This window comes from Scomber scombrus, chromosome 10, assembly GCF_963691925.1.
Source record: "Scomber scombrus chromosome 10, fScoSco1.1, whole genome shotgun sequence".
Lineage (NCBI taxonomy): Eukaryota > Metazoa > Chordata > Actinopteri > Scombriformes > Scombridae > Scomber > Scomber scombrus.
Window position 1 is genome coordinate 24913772 of NC_084979.1, and position 18533 is coordinate 24932304.

At 38.8% G+C, this 18533-nt stretch overlaps 1 protein-coding gene across 1 annotated transcript; it reads left to right on the forward strand.

The window, feature by feature from the left end:
- The first annotated feature begins 1695 nt into the window (after window positions 1–1695).
- dnmt3ba (DNA (cytosine-5-)-methyltransferase 3 beta, duplicate a) lies at window positions 1696–15886 on the forward strand. Its single transcript, XM_062426478.1, has 25 exons — window positions 1696–1816; window positions 2945–3090; window positions 3665–3830; window positions 3952–5696; window positions 5791–5902; window positions 6091–6150; window positions 6373–6416; window positions 6893–7030; window positions 8381–8443; window positions 8521–8670; window positions 8760–8867; window positions 10589–10718; window positions 11004–11123; window positions 11266–11310; window positions 11414–11493; window positions 11649–11761; window positions 12528–12711; window positions 13135–13219; window positions 13331–13476; window positions 13687–13777; window positions 13965–14113; window positions 14219–14304; window positions 14422–14491; window positions 14653–14771; window positions 15629–15886. Exons 1-25 carry the CDS (start codon window positions 1696–1698, stop codon window positions 15771–15773), a joined length of 4416 nt encoding a protein of 1471 aa, XP_062282462.1. The 3' UTR covers window positions 15774–15886.
- Window positions 15887–18533: the final 2647 nt, after the last annotated feature.

An 18533-nucleotide genomic window follows, 5' to 3' on the forward strand; every position in this document is an offset into this window, starting at 1 on the left:
GTCTAATCTACTACACTAACACTAATTTTGTGTCACTGTCACATATTTAACTTACAGGAAATAAATGAAATAGTTAAAACATTTAACTATTGTAGCTATAAGACGTTACTATGGTTACAATAAAAATGGTGGTTCCCGAAGCACTTAGGTTAACTGTTAATGTTTAGTAACGTAGCAACTAAACTTTACGATTTAATGGTACCAGCTGTATTTTTCGGCCAGCTGGAAACCGGCGAGACATAGTTTTTCTTTTCTTTTTTTTTGTCAAAATTAAATGTGGCGCTAATATTATATTGACGGTGCTCAGGTTGGGAGGGGTGGACGTTTTCATAAGCCTATAGCAGTCATAGCAGCTAGCAGAAAGACAGCCTCCCTGGACCGGCCGTCCAATGGATCATGCGGGCGTCACTGGTTCTGCCCCTATGGGGAAAATGTGCTGAAGGGACGAAGCAAAGAGCCGATCTTCTCTACCTAACATTATAAGGGGTCGGCGAGGTAAGTCAACCATTGCATATCCTAGATAAAAAACAGCCGCCTATAACCCACTGTGACTTCCGCCATGTAAAGCTGGTCTGCAGGTGAAATACGCAGGGTTAGTGTTACTGTGATTATTGCACTGGTTTATTGTATATATCCAGTGTTCTGCAGGCTCACAGCACAAAGACCGGCTCATGCTAAACACAAGGCGATATCATGGCAAACGGGATAGTGAGCCGGGGGTGGGTTTCAATTTATAGTAATGAAATTGACTTCGGTTAGTTTCTTTTTCGCCGGTTGCTGCAAAAAAGTGCATATGCGTGATAACAATCTTCTGAAATTTGCACCTTCAAAACACATAGATAATGTTGGTGCAAATCACTTTTAAGTCACTTTCTTCCCTTTGCTCCCTGCATGTGAAACCAGGCTGCACCATGCATGTAATGTGAAATGTGCAAAACAAACCGTGTCTATTGAAATTGACATGCCGGTCGGTTTTGTAGGTACAGTACCAGAGCATTGTAGTGCACTGTATTTGTTTCTCTTATAAGTAAACTCAAGGATCATATGTTTAAGTTCAAGTTTCGTTGTCAGCGAAAGTCGTGCACCACAAGACATTCGCGGCAAAAAATGGACAACGCGAGATTTCATTGACGTTTTCTATACATTGTAGAAGGGGGAGGAGAGAAAGTGTTGCTCCACTTAGCTACAGCTCTGTGGTTCGACTTTTCATTTGTATAGAAAGCAGTCAGAGCAACCCCCAAAAGATGCAGCGGTGAAAGTGTTTGGTTTCACGATTTTTGGTAGAAAGCCTTTATCCTCCACAGTCTGTCAGACAATAGGAGATTAGCATTCACCCATTGGCCCGGTCTCACCAACCACCCCCACCCCTGAAAGTCAGTCATGGGGTAGAGTTGACATTACCTCTGGCAACACTGATTGCTTTGTTTTTGTCAGAGTAGCAATATGAAAAAAAGTTGTGGGATATATCACTGATATATCAGTACTGTATGAATATTATAGTAATACACTTGCATAGGGGCAGAGCAGACAAGATGAGAGAAATGTTGTGTTTTCATGTTTGAAATAGATCTCAATGTACAATTTATAGACTTAAATACGTATAAACTACAACAATAATGTTTCTGATTCATTCTCAATACTCTGAATTTATAAAAATGTGATTGTTGCTGGGTTTTTTTCTTAGAGAGCTGCACGATGACCAGTCCAGTCGTGACACCAGACACCTGGCAGGATAAAACCAGCCGCTTTAAATTGGTGAACTGGCTCAACAACCTGCTGAAGACAAACTTCAAAGATGTGCGGCAGACTGGTTCAGGTGGGTCGTCAGTATTAGCAGACCTAATGTTGTTTTTTCCGCAGAGCTTGTTTAGCCCGCTTTTGTTGCAGAAAGCTGTGAATGCCTGTCTTTCCACTGCTGCCTCACAGTAATGGAGATTTATTTATTTAAACAGGTAGTCTCATTGAGATATGAATCTCTTTTTCAAGAGAGAGCCATGTTCAAAAAATTCACACATACAGATAGATAAACAGACAATAAATAATTCAGACATATATTCCACATTAAGAGAAACATGTACAAGCATGACTGACAACATACAATTATAACCTTTTAAAAAGTCGCAATGAAATAAGAGAATCCAGTTTTAAAGTCTTCTGAAGCCTTTTCTATTTGTGTGCAGCAAAATATCTGAAACCACGTTCTCTGTGTACAAGAGGTATAGATGAAGTTAGAATATCATGAGACCTGACATTATAGGTATTGTACTTGAACGTGATTAATGAACAAAGATAACCGGGCAGTTTTTCCAATAAGGCTTTGTAAATAAACAGCATACAATGCCGCTTCCTTCTGTCTGTTTAGGCAGACCAACAAACCTTTTTGTTAATGTTATAGCCTTTGCTAAATCTTGATAAAGGCATGTCTTGTGGCTAAACTCACTTAAAGTATTTGTTCTTGTAACCAAAATCTGCGTGGTTTCAACTTTTAGATATCTGCCCTATTTTACTGTTATCTGATATCGTTCAGACTGTTTTTGAGCAGTTAAGTTACGGCCGCTGCATCACATTAAAACGTTTTCCACTGGCTAATCAGCAGGCGCCATTTATTGTGAGGCAGGTTGAGGAAGTGCATGGAATTTGCGACTTTTATATTCAACTGTACTTTGGTAGAATTGCTATATTTCAATGAAAAATGGTCAGCATAACAAGATATACAAATATTCAACACTCTTTGGTTCACAGATCAGTTTGAAATATTGCAGGAAGGAACATCACAAGCAGAAACAGTCACAGTGAGCTTGAATGGCCACGTCCGCTAACAGCTCACCTGGATGCAGTTATAAAAGCTCCCATAAAAAAAACAACATACAAGCAATCTTTCTTTCACTTGCCTGGTTCCGACAACAGTTCCTGGATTGTTTTTAATGTGTGTCTGATCCCACAGGTGCCTGTCAGTGTCAGATCATGGACTGTGTTATCCCCGGCTCTGTTGACCTGTCCAAGGTGAAATTTGATGCACAAGGTGAGGATGACTGTAAGCACAACTTCAGTCTCCTCCACGAGGCCTTCAGCAAGAACGGCATCACCAAGGTGTGCAGCCTATATTTTTCACATCTCTGTTTTCTTTGCTTGTTTGAGGAGTTAGTTACCTGTCATTGTCTATCCATTAATTATGAAGGGACATTTGACTAACCGAAAGTATGCCAGTGTCTTTGCATGTTTGGTAGTAACAGATTTTGTAATAGTTACAATATGAAAATATTGTTGAGCTGGGAAAAACTGACTTCCTGGAGTTGCTTCTGGTTGCCTTGCGATCCCATGTTGATGGTTAAACTCCAGGAAGTCACTGTGCCCATTAAGACATAGTTCTGTTCCACATTACTCCCTGTAAAGCCACAAATTACCATTTTAACATTCAGTCTTCCTATCTAAATCCTGTGTGTGTTTAAGTGTATTTCCCCAAAATGTTGAAATATTCCTTTAACACTGGTCAATTACAGACAATTAAGAAAGTGACTAAGATTACAGACTATTCACAGGGAAGTTTACTTTGAATAACTTCATTTAGGTGTAATTATTTCTGACCTCGGATATCCCTGTACCAAATGTATTCAATGTGGAAGTTAGATTCATTTAAAAACCTGTCCTCTTTGATTTGATTTAGACCATTCCAGTTGAAGAGCTTATAAATGGGGATTTTAAAAGCAACTTTGAGATCCTGAAGTGGTTCAAAGCCTTCTACATCGCAAATGAGAAAAAAGAGGAATACGACCCTGTGAAAGCTCGGGACAGTCATGATATCAGCCCCATTCTGGCCTCTCCACAACCATGTAAATATAACATAACATTTTCATTCATTAGTGACTTTAAAATACAGCAGTGCATGGGTTTTGTTTACCACATTTACAGTAATTGTGCAGTCGTAATATTGTTTTGTTTTTACTTTGTCAGGTAAGACTAAAATGGAGTCAGACACTGAGGAGAACGACGCTGTAACAACGTCAAGATTCCCATACACTGAAAAGTGGAAGGATGCTTTCGACTGGGCTGACAGAAGTACTCTTGGAAAGAACTATACCTACTGCCGTTTTTGTGACAGAAACCTGAGCACTATTTATAAAGGCCTTATTGACATCAGGAGACACTCAGTAACACAAATGCACATGAAAAGGGCTAAAATCGCCAGACGTAGTGGCCGGCAAACGCGACAGTCTGAGCCGCTTCCCTGTAGTAACGCGGCTATCAGTTTTATTCATAAACACTGTAAGGATGGCTCTGGTGATGATGGGCAGGCGTCTACTCGTTTTGCACGCTGTAAGCTGGGGTTGCAGTACCCTAAAGATATTTTATCTGCTTGCCAACATACTCCTTACTGTGTATACGTTTATGAAGGGGTAACACTGGGTGAGGATGAGGCTGCCTCTGTGGTTCTCGTCGGGTTTTTTGATGTCAAAGCCTCCAAGCACTGCATCCGATTTGTGGATGCTCTCCAGTCTCCAGCAGATAATGGAGGAGATCAAACAGCAGCAGCAGCAGTGATGGAAACCTTGAAGAAATTTGAGTTTCCCACGGATAATCTTGTCAATGTTTATTCTGACAGTAAAAGTGAAGCCCCACACCAGATGTGCTCACAGCTCAGGGAGCTCAACCGAAACATTGTAGCCTTAGGAAGGCTGTACAACATTGCTGATGCTGCTTGCCGTGCCGGAGTTAAGATGCTCTCTAACCAGGCTCAAGAGTTGATGATAGACATTCATGCCCACTATTCTTCCTGCTCTACCAAGAATGATAACCTCAAGGCTCTTTTTGGCTCAGATATCGCTGGAGACAGTCCATCATTTCCTTTAAACACCAGCTGCCTTAGTTTTTGCCTGTTAATCACAAAAATCTTGGAAATATGGACAGATCTTATATTATACTTTAGCTCTTGTGGCAAGGAAGATGACAAAGCCAGGTTAATCTGCTCCCAGCTGCAGGATCCCAAAATCAGGGCAACATTTATGTTCCTGGAGCAGGCCCTAAAGCCTCTGCACAACTTCCAAAGGCATATGCAGATAAACGACGGCGCTGCCAGAGCTGATTTGCTGCTCATCTTAGATGAAGCCAGTAGCCTGCTGAGCACCTATGCCTCCTGCTTCCTTCATCCTGAAGCTGCTGCTCGCTTCCTCAAAGAACGAGATGCCCAAATCCTTAAAAACAAGGAATTCCACCTGTCAAGCTCTGAACTCAGTCTGGGTGGGAAAGCCGTGGAAGACTTCCTAAACGAGTCTAAGGCTGCAGAAGCACTGCCACAGCTACAAGAGGAGGTGTTGCCGTTCTACATCGCCCTCACAGGCAGCATTGCAGAAGAGCTGCCTCTAAGTGATGAGGTGCTCAGGAGCTTGGCTCAGCTCCTGAACCCAGAGAGCAGGCTGAAAGTAACGGGGGAAGCAGTAGGAGAGCTTGGCATCACACTGGGAGTCTGCAGCTCCCCTGAGGAGGTCAGTCAGCTCACAAGTGAATTCCTTGAGTATCAGCTGGCTGAGGAGGGAGCAGGAGAAAAGGGAGAAAAGGAAAAGTCGGAGGTGGTTTCACTGGAGAAACACTGGGCCGGCGTACTGACAGAAATCAAACTAACCTCAATCCTCAGGAAGCTTGTTTTCACCCTGTTGTGCCTCCCCTGTCCTCCACTTGATGCTCAGCTGGTTTTTACTCAGGTATAGAAAGAATAAGAGGTCTATCAAAATATTTTGTATTTAGTTTTTGTGTGTTTAATTAATTTCACGCACTTGTTGTTTTTTCCGATCTAAGGCCCTGGAGAAAGGCAATGCTACGTTGTTCTCTGACAGCGAAGCCTTAACAGAAAGTGAGAGTGACACGTGCGACAGCGTCAGCAAAAAGGACTCCTCAGTAAAAGTTGAAGGTTAGAAGATAGTTCATAGGTGGTGTAATAAAATAAAATGTTCATGTAACTTAATTCAATAATTTGATAAATAAATGATGTTTCTTGAGATAATGATAATGATTTGAGACTTTAAGCAGAGCTGTACGGTGTTAGAAGTCCAAACACTGGATTATATGTGTTATTTATGTATTTATCTTATTTTGTAGGATTCAATGGTCTTAATTTGGCAGTGAAGCCATGTAAAGTCCGCCTTACAAAGATAGACGGTAAGAAAAACCTCTTAAACTCATTATCATTGAAGTGTAATTTTATCCGTAAAATATACTGAGTGAAAGTTAAATTAAGTAAATCTTACAGTAACTTTAGCTGAGAAAAGAAAAACATGAAGTATTTTGTGTTGTACATCATATTTGGCATCTTCTATGATTTTTTAAGATGTCTCTGATTTCAACACTAAAAATACTGAAATACTTTGTTTCCCTCCAAAGAACCAAAGAGTGATCATGGAGAGAATGGACTCTCATTGAGAGAGGTAACACATTATATATTCTGTTCTTCCTCTGCTCTGCTTCTTAATCTACTGCATCTACATAGAAAACAAACAACTTGATTAAAAAAAAGTCAGATGTTTAATGACAATGAGGACTTTATTGTGTTGAAGTTAAAAACAATGTCTAGTGTGTCACCTTAAATAATGGCAGTTGACAGCTTAAACAAGCCAGAAGTTTCCAGAGAAATGTAATTTTGCTGCATTCATATGTGTATATCATTTAAGTAGTTTAAAGTAGTTACTTTTGTAGCGTGAACCACCCTTTCTTTAATCCCTCTCACCTTACTAACACTTTTCCTTGTCTTACTTCTTCATTCTTTTTATCTGGCCAACATTAACACTGGTATGATGAGGTGCAGTTTGCGTGCGTGCGTGTGTGTGTGTGTGTGTGTGTGTGTTGGTGTATATTTGCATGTGCATGATATTTGTGTGTGTAATGAGAGTGTGTTGTCTCTCAGGGGACCATTAGGGGAGGTTTTGGCTGGGAGAGCAGCTTGCGCCAGACGCCACAGGCCCGTACACTGTTTCAGGCTGGTCGTAACACCTGGGGCAAACCCGTAGCTCTTGATAAGGGTCCGCAGTCACAAGATGAGGTGGTAGGTATACTCTGGTATACTACCAAAATACTCCTGGGCCATGACAGGTCTCTCTGTCCTCTGAAAGACCAGCAAGACAAAAAAAAACGTATTGCTTTGCCTTACAATCTGTAAGCATCCTGCACAATGACAAACATGATTACAACTAGAGCTGGGGCTCGACAGCATTTAATCAAATTAATTTAGGTTCAGCATCAACATTTTTAAATAACAAAAGCTTGCTGTAACTTAACACTTCAGAACTCTAAAGAATAACATTTAAAGATAGATCACATATTTGCTATTTAGTTGAAGGCACCCTGTGGAGTTTATTCGTCTAGTAGTGCTGTTTATTTATGAGCAAGTCCCTGTTTTATTTGTAGCTGTAGCGATACACAGTCCCACCAATGGTTTCACACTATTCCAATGGCTGTAATTTGCAAAGACCCACAGCAGTGCGTCTGTAAAGGTGTGAAAGAAAAAGACTGAAAGTAAATACAGACATGGGGCTGCAACTAACACGTAAACCTGGAGATATTCAATTAATTATAAATGAGAAGCTGGAAGCAATATTTGGCTTTTTCCTTAATAAATACATACAATGATTATTTGATAAAACAGTTGCCAGTACATTTTCTGTCATTCAACTATTCGATAATCCTTGCATCTCTTCATGGATGTAAACATTGCAGGATTTAAATACAACGCTATGGTTAAACCTCAAGGATAAATACAATGTGTTTTTCATGATACAAGAAAACTCCACAGGCCACCTTTAAATGAATATACTATGAAAGATGTGTTATGAGAATCTTCACATCTATGAAACATTCATTTGTTTTATCTACATTGACACCAGCACGAGTCTCCTGTCAGCAACACACCTCCAGTGGATGTGAAATTGATTCATTGATTTTATTTTCCCTTTCATCCTATTAAAAAGTTCACAACAAATAAACTGCAGGAGATCTGTGTGATTCCTGCAGTTCTCTGTGGAGTCGATGTTTCAGCAAACACGGCAGAGAAAACAAATATATTCAAAGTGTCCCATAGTGACTCAGAGTTGGTGTCGATTGTTAAATTTGATTAAATGGAAATAAAAACATGGAAAACAGAGCTGACTATTGGTGCCACGTCTTAACACACCTTCATTTCAGGGTTCCCATTCGCTCACATTTTAACATTGATGGAGGGTTAGGGTCATTGCTTCTTGTTTTTAACAAATTCACTCCCTCTTGTCATCTGAAATCAAACAAATCAAAGTGATTCATGGTAAATTTAAAAACACTTTTACCTAAACTCACTATCGGATACAACTAGATTAACGTCTCCTCCTAAATCCCTTTAAACCTTTGACTTCTTTGTCCCCAGGAGGAAGAGACATCACCATCCAGTAAACCTACGACCAGAGGACGACGGAAAAATGTCTATGAGGTAACGTTACAGCTACAGGAATGATCCCACAATACAGTTTTCTTCAAGTCTGCTCATATCGCTGCTTCTCTCTGCAGGATGGTAAAGGGTTTCTGAGAGGAGAGCTGGTGTGGGGGAAAGTGAAGGGGTTTTCCTGGTGGCCTGGGATGGTGATGCCGTGGAAAACCAAGACGGCTCCTCCGGGTATGCGGAGGGTGGAGTGGTTCGGCGACGGGATGTTCTCAGAGGTTTGTAGCGCAGTGCTCGGTTGTTAGTTTTGATCTTTGTGGACTCGAGCTGATGATAGTTTTCACATCATCGTTGCTTTCTGTTGCAGGTCTATACGGAGGGTCTGCTGGCGTTTAGTACCTTTACAAAGTGCTTCTGCAAAAACTCCTTCGCCAGCTTGCCCGTCTACAAGGAGGCCATCTTCCAGATCATCGAGGTAAAACAAGACTGAAACTGTCTCACAATCAGCATTCTGTACATTTATCGACAGCAGACATTTAAAATGACACAAGGTTGATTTTCATATCCTCTTTTTACTCGCTCACCACTATAACACCTATACATGTTGTACTACCACATTGTTAAAGGCAGAATTTGTCAGTGCTCAAACTCGGGAAACCATGACTAAATGACCCTTGTCACGTTGGCTCTGTAATGTTGTGTGATGCTTCTTCCGACAAGGTTTGCACATCTGAAAGTACAGATGAAGGATGGAAAGTATGGATGAAGTGAGATCTCACCCATAATGATGTAATTCAGAGGCATCATTTTTACCAATTTTTTACTTGACTGTAGTGAAGATGCCCCAGATTCCTTCAAATTCCTTCTGTCTTCTTTCTACTGCAACCATTAGTTTAATGAGAATAATTGTTCATTATTGTGATACACTGGGATATTTGAAACTTTTAAAACGTCATATTCGATACCATTCAGCTCATTTATTAGTTCATATCTCACTGTTACCATGCCTTACGTTGTGCTAAAGGTAATTGCAGCATAATCACTGTGTATTATTGACATTATTGTGTAAAAACAGCCCCTTTGCATTTGGTGGACGAAAAATTCATTATTTTTGTTTCTGAATTTCCAAAACTGTACAGTAACAAATTGACCACATGTTGAAACCAGACAAGAAAAATGTGCTCAGTGAAATATCAGCATGCAGCAGCAGCTACTGGCTCTGTTCAGGAACGTCTGACCCACACAGTGAATAACACAGTGCTGAATGGGGCAATTTCAGATACTAGACTTTATTGTTACAAAACACTGTTTGAGTCTTTGAAATGGTTTTTGGTTTATTTGCACATTTTGTAAAGTAAAAGTCAGAGAAAAACACATGTGTGGGTGAGGTAGAAACCCACTGTGGGCTTATCCTAAAACCTCACCTATAAGAGATAAAACACAATAACAATGCAAAGTAGAATATAAAAAATAAACATAAATATAATTTACCTAAATAATATTACGAACAAACATTGAGAAATATAATACAGCAAAAAATTATAAACAAAACATTTTTAAAAAATGTTTGAGTTTCATTTTGTATCTGGGCAAAGACAGAGAATCAATAAGTAAGTGCAAATTTCTATTCCATAATTGGGATCCACAGTAAATGTAGAGATTTACTGCTTCCAACGTTAGCATTTTAGCTTTTAATTTTTTTATTTGTTTGTTTTTTACATTTTTGTGTGTGACAGTCCATCAGATAACCAGAAGTAGATAAGCTCAGTGCCACCAGGCATTCGTGAGTGGTAAATACTGCACAGCCAACACAGAGCGAGTGGTACAAAACCTCCACTGTTAAATGAAGAGTGTCAAAGAGTGTCATAAACCTTGACACAAATAAGTGAAGTGGAAAGTTGGCTACAGCATCATGTTTACTGATCAGGATCCAAACTGTGAACAAACATTTCTCTATGACAAATCATTTAACAGCTGATGGAAATAATCATGAAACAAGATGCTTTTTCCAAACACTGATTACCTTTCAAACCACTGAATGACCATGCAGCCCTGTCCACAGCGTCATTTTTGGAAACATGTTTTATGTATTATGGTGCGAGCAGATTGTTCGTAATCACTTGGAGAATGTGTTAACTCGGAGCCGGGAAATGTTTCACCAACACTCCAGATTTTGATTACACCTGTAATTTGCAGTTGGCAGGCGAGCGTAGCGGGAAGTCTTTTGCTGCAGCCGGAGGAAATAAAGAAAAAGAGCTCAAGCTGATGCTCGACTGGGCCTTTCAGGGATTTCTGCCAAAAGGACCCGAGGGATTCACTCCTCCTGGTAAACGCACATTTAAACAGCTCCTCTCCAACACACTGACCTTTATGTGCAAATATTTTATCTATAATTTATAAACAAATAAAGCATATTATGGTAATTTGTTTCTTCAGGGCAGATTTATATAAAGCTTGATTTTGTAGACTGGTTCAGACACTGTTGCTATGCAGTATTTTTAGCATTTTGAAGTAAACCAGTGATTATCTGTCACACTTTGTTTTACTCTGTCAGTTTGTATTTCCTGTTTTTCCATAAAATTCCTCATGATTCCTTGTTTTTCTGGTGCAGATTCTGCTCCACATGTTGACTCCTCGGACTCCGCTCCGTCCGACTACCAGCCCCCGGCAAAAAGGAAATATGTTTTTAAAAATAAGGCAAATGCTGTCGTCACTCCCTCCAGCAACAAAGGTGTGTGCCGATGAAAATAACAGTTAACTTGTCAAGAGATTAAAATATTTGAGGAAGCTGCTTGATTCAGTCAGGTTTTATGTTATTATCATCATCATCATGTTTCCCTTTGTGTGATTTGTTTGAATATTTTACTTCACAGAATCGATCACAGAGAAGCTCAAGGAGAAAGGGACAAAAATTGCAGGTACGTTTTGTGCGAGAGTATTGAAGAAGTCTGTGATTTAAAATTAGGTTTGATATAAAATGATCATCATTCTCAGTTCTAAGATAAACGTTTGTTATTTCAGATTTGTGTTTGTCTTGTGGCACATCTGAGATTGAAGTGCAGCACCCGTTGTTTGAAGGTGGTCTTTGTCTAAAATGCAAGGTAATTTTAATAACCCCAATGATCTATCTCTGTCTTCGTGATGTGGTCCGCTTTACTTCATTCCACTCCAGTTTGTAAATGTCTAACCTCCATCTGAAAATCAGCAACTATTAACATCCCAAATGCTGCACAACAACCTTTAACACTGTTAACAGGGGAATTTCGTAGAGACGCTGTATCGCTACGATGAAGACGGCTACCAGTCGTACTGCACCGTGTGCTGCGCAGGCTTAGAAGTCATTCTGTGTGGCAATGCCAGCTGCTGCAGGTAAACACTGATATTTATTGCTTATTATTCATCAGTGTCACCATACTTGGGGTTTCTTTTATATTTTGAATTGTGTTACACAACCACAGCTATCCATGTTATTGTCGTCAGCTGGACTTTGACCTGTATGTAAAAGAAATATCTACATATAGATCACAATTAAATTAAGTCTCCTGCTTAAATGAACAAAAACATCTGTCATGTTCCAGCATTTCCCATTAATTATACAGAGTGTAGCGGCCCACCACAGTTTAATTTGTGCCACTTATTTGTAGTTTAGTTATTTGAAGAAACACAATGCGAACTTGAAAGAATGTAGAAAAATATATTTACTGAAAAATGTCCAAATCTAAACAGTGTTTGATATGTTTTCTCAGTAATGAACTAGTTGAACTTGGATAATCACTTTCTTTGTTTCAGAGCTGAAATATGGGCATTAGTCTTTTTTGATGGTTTGTTTGGAACATTTATGAACTGGTAAAATGTCTTCCCTTTGCTTTGTGGATATGTCACCATCATTTATACCTACACAGTAAAATTACTAAAGCACAAAATAGTTTAGAGCACAATTTTTTTTTATAGATATAGCCTCTTAATTTTGCTGTCAGAGTGCACCAGAATGATGCATTTGATTTAAAAATGCACAAAAGTTTTTCCAGGGGGAGCTGGACACCCAGTCTCCAAACACTGCAGTCTCTCAAAATTCTGTGGGAAACACAGATGTTCATATTCATTTATATGTTTTCTTGGTGTCTGTCGCCCCCAGATGTTTCTGTAAGGACTGTCTGGACATCCTGGTCGGTCCAGGAACCTTTGACAAGCTGAAGGACGTCGATCCCTGGAGCTGCTATATGTGCAAGCCGTCGATGTGCGAAGGAAACCTCAAGCTGAGATCAGACTGGAGTGTTAAGGTCCAGGAATTCTTTGTTAACAACAGCGCCATGGAGTTTGTAAGTACAACACTTTTCTGTCTTAATACACATTAGGTACACCTAACAACATCCGGTGAAATCTAATATAACAACTAAATCCAAACACTGGGGAACTTGTCATGTTTAGTGTTTGTAGAGAGGTGTGGATTCAGCTTATCATCATTGTTACTCTTACACTTTGTGTTGCTGTTGAAATGTTTTGCGTGATAAAAATGTGTTTCAAATTTTAATATACCAAATATTACAAACACCTAAAAATCCATTTCCAACTTAAATGGATCTCCCACTGTGTATAAACCTGTAAAAGATGAGCAAACTGGTGAAAGAGAGACTTCTTTCATCACTTTCATCCAGACTGAAGAATCAATTGATGTAGTTTAAGATGCGACTTAAATTTACAAGTGATTTTTTTTTCTTTCTTTTTCTTTTTATATATCTCAGGAGCCTCACAGAGTTTACCCCTCCATCCCTACCGATCAGCGCAGACCAATCAGGGTGCTCTCGCTCTTTGATGGTATTGCAACAGGTGAGTTCATCCTCTGACAGTCATCTTTCAGACAATCACCTGAATCAAAAATAAAAGACAGTAACGAACTGTGTGAATAATCTGCTCTTTATCACTGTGGCATCATAACAGGATACCTGGTGCTCAGAGATTTGGGCTTCAAGATTGATCTGTACATCGCTTCAGAAATCTGTGAGGACTCGATCACCGTGGGCATGGTGAAACATAGTGGCCAGATAGAATATGTCAACGATGTTCGCACCATCACGAGGAAACACGTGAGTGCGAGCTGAGAAAGATTTCTCATGTGTTTTGTCTGTGACGCAACTACAACCACTGAAAACTACTCTGAAGTCACTTTCAGCCCCGCTTCATTTTGTTTTTATATTTAAGTGAATTTGACTGATTTATGTGAGTTTGTGTCACACCAAAAATAAAAACAATACCAAACAAAATATGAACTTACGCTCTGTGGTTGTGTGTTGCAGCTGGCTGAATGGGGTCCCTTCGATCTTCTCATTGGAGGCAGTCCGTGTAACGACCTGTCCATGGTCAATCCTCTCCGGAAAGGATTATTTGGTATGCAGCTTCCAAACATCCAAAACATTTATGTAGCTGTGCATGCTGAACAGTTATCAAAGCACTTAGTGATAAAATACTGAAGAAAATTAGGTCAGTGTAGGTTTTAAGCACGCTCTTAAAAAATAAGAATAAATAAATAATTAATTAGTTAATTCCTCTTTGTTTGTCTGGCTTTGTCCTGCAGAGGGAACCGGAAGGCTCTTTTTCGAGTACTACCGCATACTGACCTTGTTGAAGCCAAAGGAGAACGACGACCGTCCTTTCTTCTGGTTGTTTGAGAACGTGGTTTTCATGAGCGCCCACGACAAATCGGATATCTGTAGATTCCTTGAGGTGATTATACTGAATGTCATTACTGCTGAAAGCTTCCTTTCAACTGAACGGCAGGAAACAGGCGCCTTTAAGTTTTATTGCTCATTATTTATTTTCTTTTTTCAGTGTAATCCAATTCTTATCGACGCAGTGAAAGTCAGTCCTGCTCACAGAGCACGTTACTTCTGGGGAAACCTTCCTGGCATGAATAGGTACATACTAACGCACAATCGTATCCGGTCTAACCTGCATGTTTTCATACTAAAAGACAATAATCATTTCTTAAATGAACTTTAATTATGAACATGCTCCTCCACCTTTCTCTTCAGACCTCTCGCTACATCTCTAGATGACAAAGTGGCTCTCCAGGATTGTTTGGAAAATGGACGCACAGCCAAGGTAGGATCAGTTTTTTGTCATATTGTCACATAATGTTCAGTGTGTAGTTTTAAAGAGTGAATATTTCCACTCTGTGATATAGTCTGTTGTTGTATAATGTGACCAGGAAAGGTCACATAAAAGTTAAATGCTCTGATTCTGATGTTTTTTCTTTCCTGCAGTTCGACAAAGTCCGCACCATAACAACCAAGTCAAACTCCATCAGGCAGGGCAAGATGGGGCCGCTACCTGTCTCCATGAATGGCAAAGAGGACTACCTGTGGTGCACCGAAATGGAACAGTAAGTAATTCTGGATTTAATATGTAAAGCTGTAATCTCTAGTTTAGTATGTAGATGTTAAACAAAGCTTCTTTTTTTTTTAAATATCAGAACGTTTATAGACTGTAGGACACCCAAAAGAGAAAAAAGAAGAGTCACTGAACCACATTCTGAACTCTAACTCTAATTTAATTGACTCACCCTATTCACTCATTTAGTACTCCCTAAATAATAGAACCACAGTAGTTTATTCTATACTGAGCAGTAGACTACAATATATATATAATAATCATTTTTTGGTGTTGTCACTTATGGTGCTGTTTTACACAACTAATTTTCACATCTATAAAAAGCAGCGCACTGTATTGTGAGATTATGAGAAGAGAGCAGCGAACCTGCCGTTGACTGTAGTTTTTCTTTCCATTATTGTCGGCACTATATAACGGATAAAATACACACTTAAATAAAATAGCAGAGGATAGAAAACAGAACACTGTAGAGTAAATATGGAGTGATTTCAGACAAACTCACACACTCCAGTTAGTTTCTACTTCCACGAGGGAAAAAAATCAAAAGTGAAAAAGCTTTTGCACTCTGTCGGATGTCTTAAATATCTCTCTATTTATTAACTTTAAAAAAAACAGTAGTTAATATGCATGTTATAAACACATAATGACCCTTTCTTGCATGGCATCACTCTTACTCTCTTGTTGTTTATTCTGTCACCATTTTGAAAAAGTAAATACCACAAAATCTTTCTTTTTTTAAGAAGTTGAGCTAAATTTTGACATTTTTTGTAAATGTAGAAATGTTGTTCTGTCTGATTTTTAGCACATTTTAGCTCATTTGATGTTCTGTATCGTGCTTAATTCTTTTAGGATCTTCGGCTTCCCCAAACACTACACGGATGTGAACAACATGGGCCGGATGCAAAGGCAGAAAGTCTTGGGTCGCTCCTGGAGCGTCCCAGTTATTCGTCACCTCTTCGCCCCACTGAAGGATTATTTTGAATGCGAGCTGTGAGCAGAGTTTTCATATCAGAGCAGCAGCGGTAAATCTACAGCCGTGTCCCGGGCTGCATCACTAAGTAGTTCAGCCTCTCCCGTCTTTTTTTCCCCTGAAAGACCGAGTTTAGCGTTCCCGATTTTGACTTTGAGAAATGTTTGCCTTCGATCCTGTGAGTCGTCACTCCTCTGTGATCCGCTATCACCAGCAGGCACTGACACTTCTCAGGTTTCCTTTGATAGATAATGGTGCTATGTTCAAACAGTAAGAACGGGCCTGTATCTGGAGGCCAGATTAGCGCGTCACTCAGCTGTCTTTGGGCTTTTACTTCGGTTTTCTTGGATCACAGAACTGTTTCACCGTTAACATGTTTAGATGAATACACGCTGCACTAACGAGCTTCAGCCTAAATCTAAACCTGTTCACATCACTGGAGTTTACAACGAAAGAATGATAGAGACATTTTATACAATAATTACATCACTGACGAGCCAGTAAATGATAATTATTAATATATAATCATGTTCAAGATTAGCAGCGTTCAGTTTCAGTGAATCCAGGAAACGCAGAGAGTCAAACGTGCTTCGTTACGCAGGCCCCAGGTCTCTACCTCAAATTTTACTGGTTAAAAATCTGCAGATACACTTTTTATCCTGTATTTAATTTTATTGAATATGAAAAATGTTAACTTGTTTTTCCTTCTACATAATCTGTATTTTATATTGTTTTATTTTATAATCTATGGGATTCTTAGTGGCGTTTAACCATGTTCATCATTAGCGCTATGTTTAATTACAGTGTGAAGAGTTTTGGAAATTTAATTTACTAGCTTTTTTTTTTTTTTTTTTACTAAAATATTTCTATCCAAAGGAAATAGTCGCTAAGCTGCACCAGTGATTTTGGTCCAAATTTACCTCACTGGGTTTGCATCGGTGCTAACGTTTTATCTATTTTAAAGACTGTTATTTATACATGACCAAAAATATATTTTGTGTCAGCTCATCAAGGACAAACTCACAATATTTCAACAGGTGCTTTCTTAAATAATAATGTAATTAAATCGTCAGTTACTGTAAAACTTTCACTACAATACTGCAGAGGTCAGACAGTGTCCTCTAAAGAAGAAGGTCCGTGCCTTTTTAAAGGAGCGCCGCAGTGGTTTTGCATGTTTGATCCTTTTTAATGAATGTTGCTTGGTTGAAATACAAACATTAAAGGGCCGACGCATATCGACCACACGCTGGTCTCCTCTGGGTCAAAACTAATATACAGACAAATGTGAATTATGTAAGAACACATGCTTTAATCCAACGGGAGAATTAATGCAGCAGCATCTTTGTTTTTGTTTTTTTAAATTAATAATAATAATAATAATAATTATAAAGAAATAATTGAAAAAAGAGCACAAAATAAAAAAAATAATTGCAGCAAAAAGCAAGTAATAAAAACTGAAAAAATCATTTGAATTGTTTTAAAATGAAAAACATTAAAAAATAAATAAATCATGAAAAATGAACACCACCTGTTTAAATTCATTTTAAAACGTTTAATACTGAAACAAAACACAGAGTGCTCGAGGACCGCCTGCTTTGTGTTTCACATCAATGTAGCGTCTTTCCCTGATTCTCATGTTGTTGCTTGTGAAAGATAACACACTTCTTTATTATATACTTAAGTCGTGTTTTTTTTTTCCAGCAAACTTTCCTCCATCGAGTTTTTATCCAACACTCTCATTTTATTATAGTTATTTTTATTTTATATCATGAAGCCACTTTTCCATCTTAGCATCAATGAAGACAAAGTCATGTGATTGGCCGTCTGCTCATTCAGTTCAAAGCAACAGCCAATCACAAGGCTCGCTCTGCTCCGTTTGTCTTGACTGACTGAAAAGTGGCGTCATGAAAGTTCATTTTAAAACAGTTCTGGCTGTAACGTTTTTGTTTTTTAAATGTGAGAGTATTCCGTAAACAGGCAAAACCACTGTTACGATCTTTTAAATCTCAGCGAGTCGTGACCCAACATTTAGCATTATTACATTAGAGTGTAGTATCTGTTTTATTTTTCTCAGTGTTCGCTGTGATGTTTTTATGTTTTTAAATGATAGTTTTATTCCTCTTGAAACATAGACCTTACTGTTCAGGTGTCTCTGAAACTTCATGCACCTTTGTGTTTATTTTAGCTTTACTGAAAGTTAAAATAATGGTGCTGCCTTCGGTTTGAATCACTGTTTCCTGTGATCCACATTCATGTTCTCGTTCTTCAGCTGTGATTTGGAAAAAAGAAAAAGCCAACAGGGAACTCTTACTGTTCACACTTTTACCTCAGATTGTTTCTTTGGGATTTTTGGGTTCCTGATGGTGCTCTGTGCTAACTCTGTGTGTACAGTTTCTGGGTTTTATTGTTTTGTTTTACCTCTGACCTTAACTGGGCAGCAGCTCAAAGTGAACTTTTCTGGTAGGCTGTTGTTTTTTACAGTGTGTTGGTTTATTAAAAGTGTCTTTTATGTTTTTTTTAATGAAAGGACAAGAAAGTGATTTAGTGAAATATTAGTGTGATGTATCAGTTAAAACAAAGAATGGTAAGAAAACTATTAATAAAAGTGTTAGTTCAATGGATGCTCTCGTTATGTTTTGTTTGTTTTTTCATTGGAGTGTGGAACAATTTAACAGGTGTTGCTTTTTGTGTTCATTTGTTTGTCCGAGGAAACACAAAGAGGGAATTTGATGCGAAAAATACCATAAATGTGGCAGATATCCACTTTATGACTAACTCAGACTG

What these genes read in the sequence shown, in the direction of transcription:
- dnmt3ba (XM_062426478.1), top strand. Translation starts at nt 1,696, where the DNA reads ATGACCAGTCCAGTCGTGACACCAGACACCTGGCAGGATAAAACCAGC. An exon ending in AAAATGGACGCACAGCCAAG is followed by an intron (nt 14,492 to 14,652) that starts GTAGGATCAGTT and finishes TCTTTCCTGCAG; the next exon opens with TTCGACAAAGTCCGCACCAT. An exon ending in TGGTGCACCGAAATGGAACA is followed by an intron (nt 14,772 to 15,628) that starts GTAAGTAATTCT and finishes TAATTCTTTTAG; the next exon opens with GATCTTCGGCTTCCCCAAAC.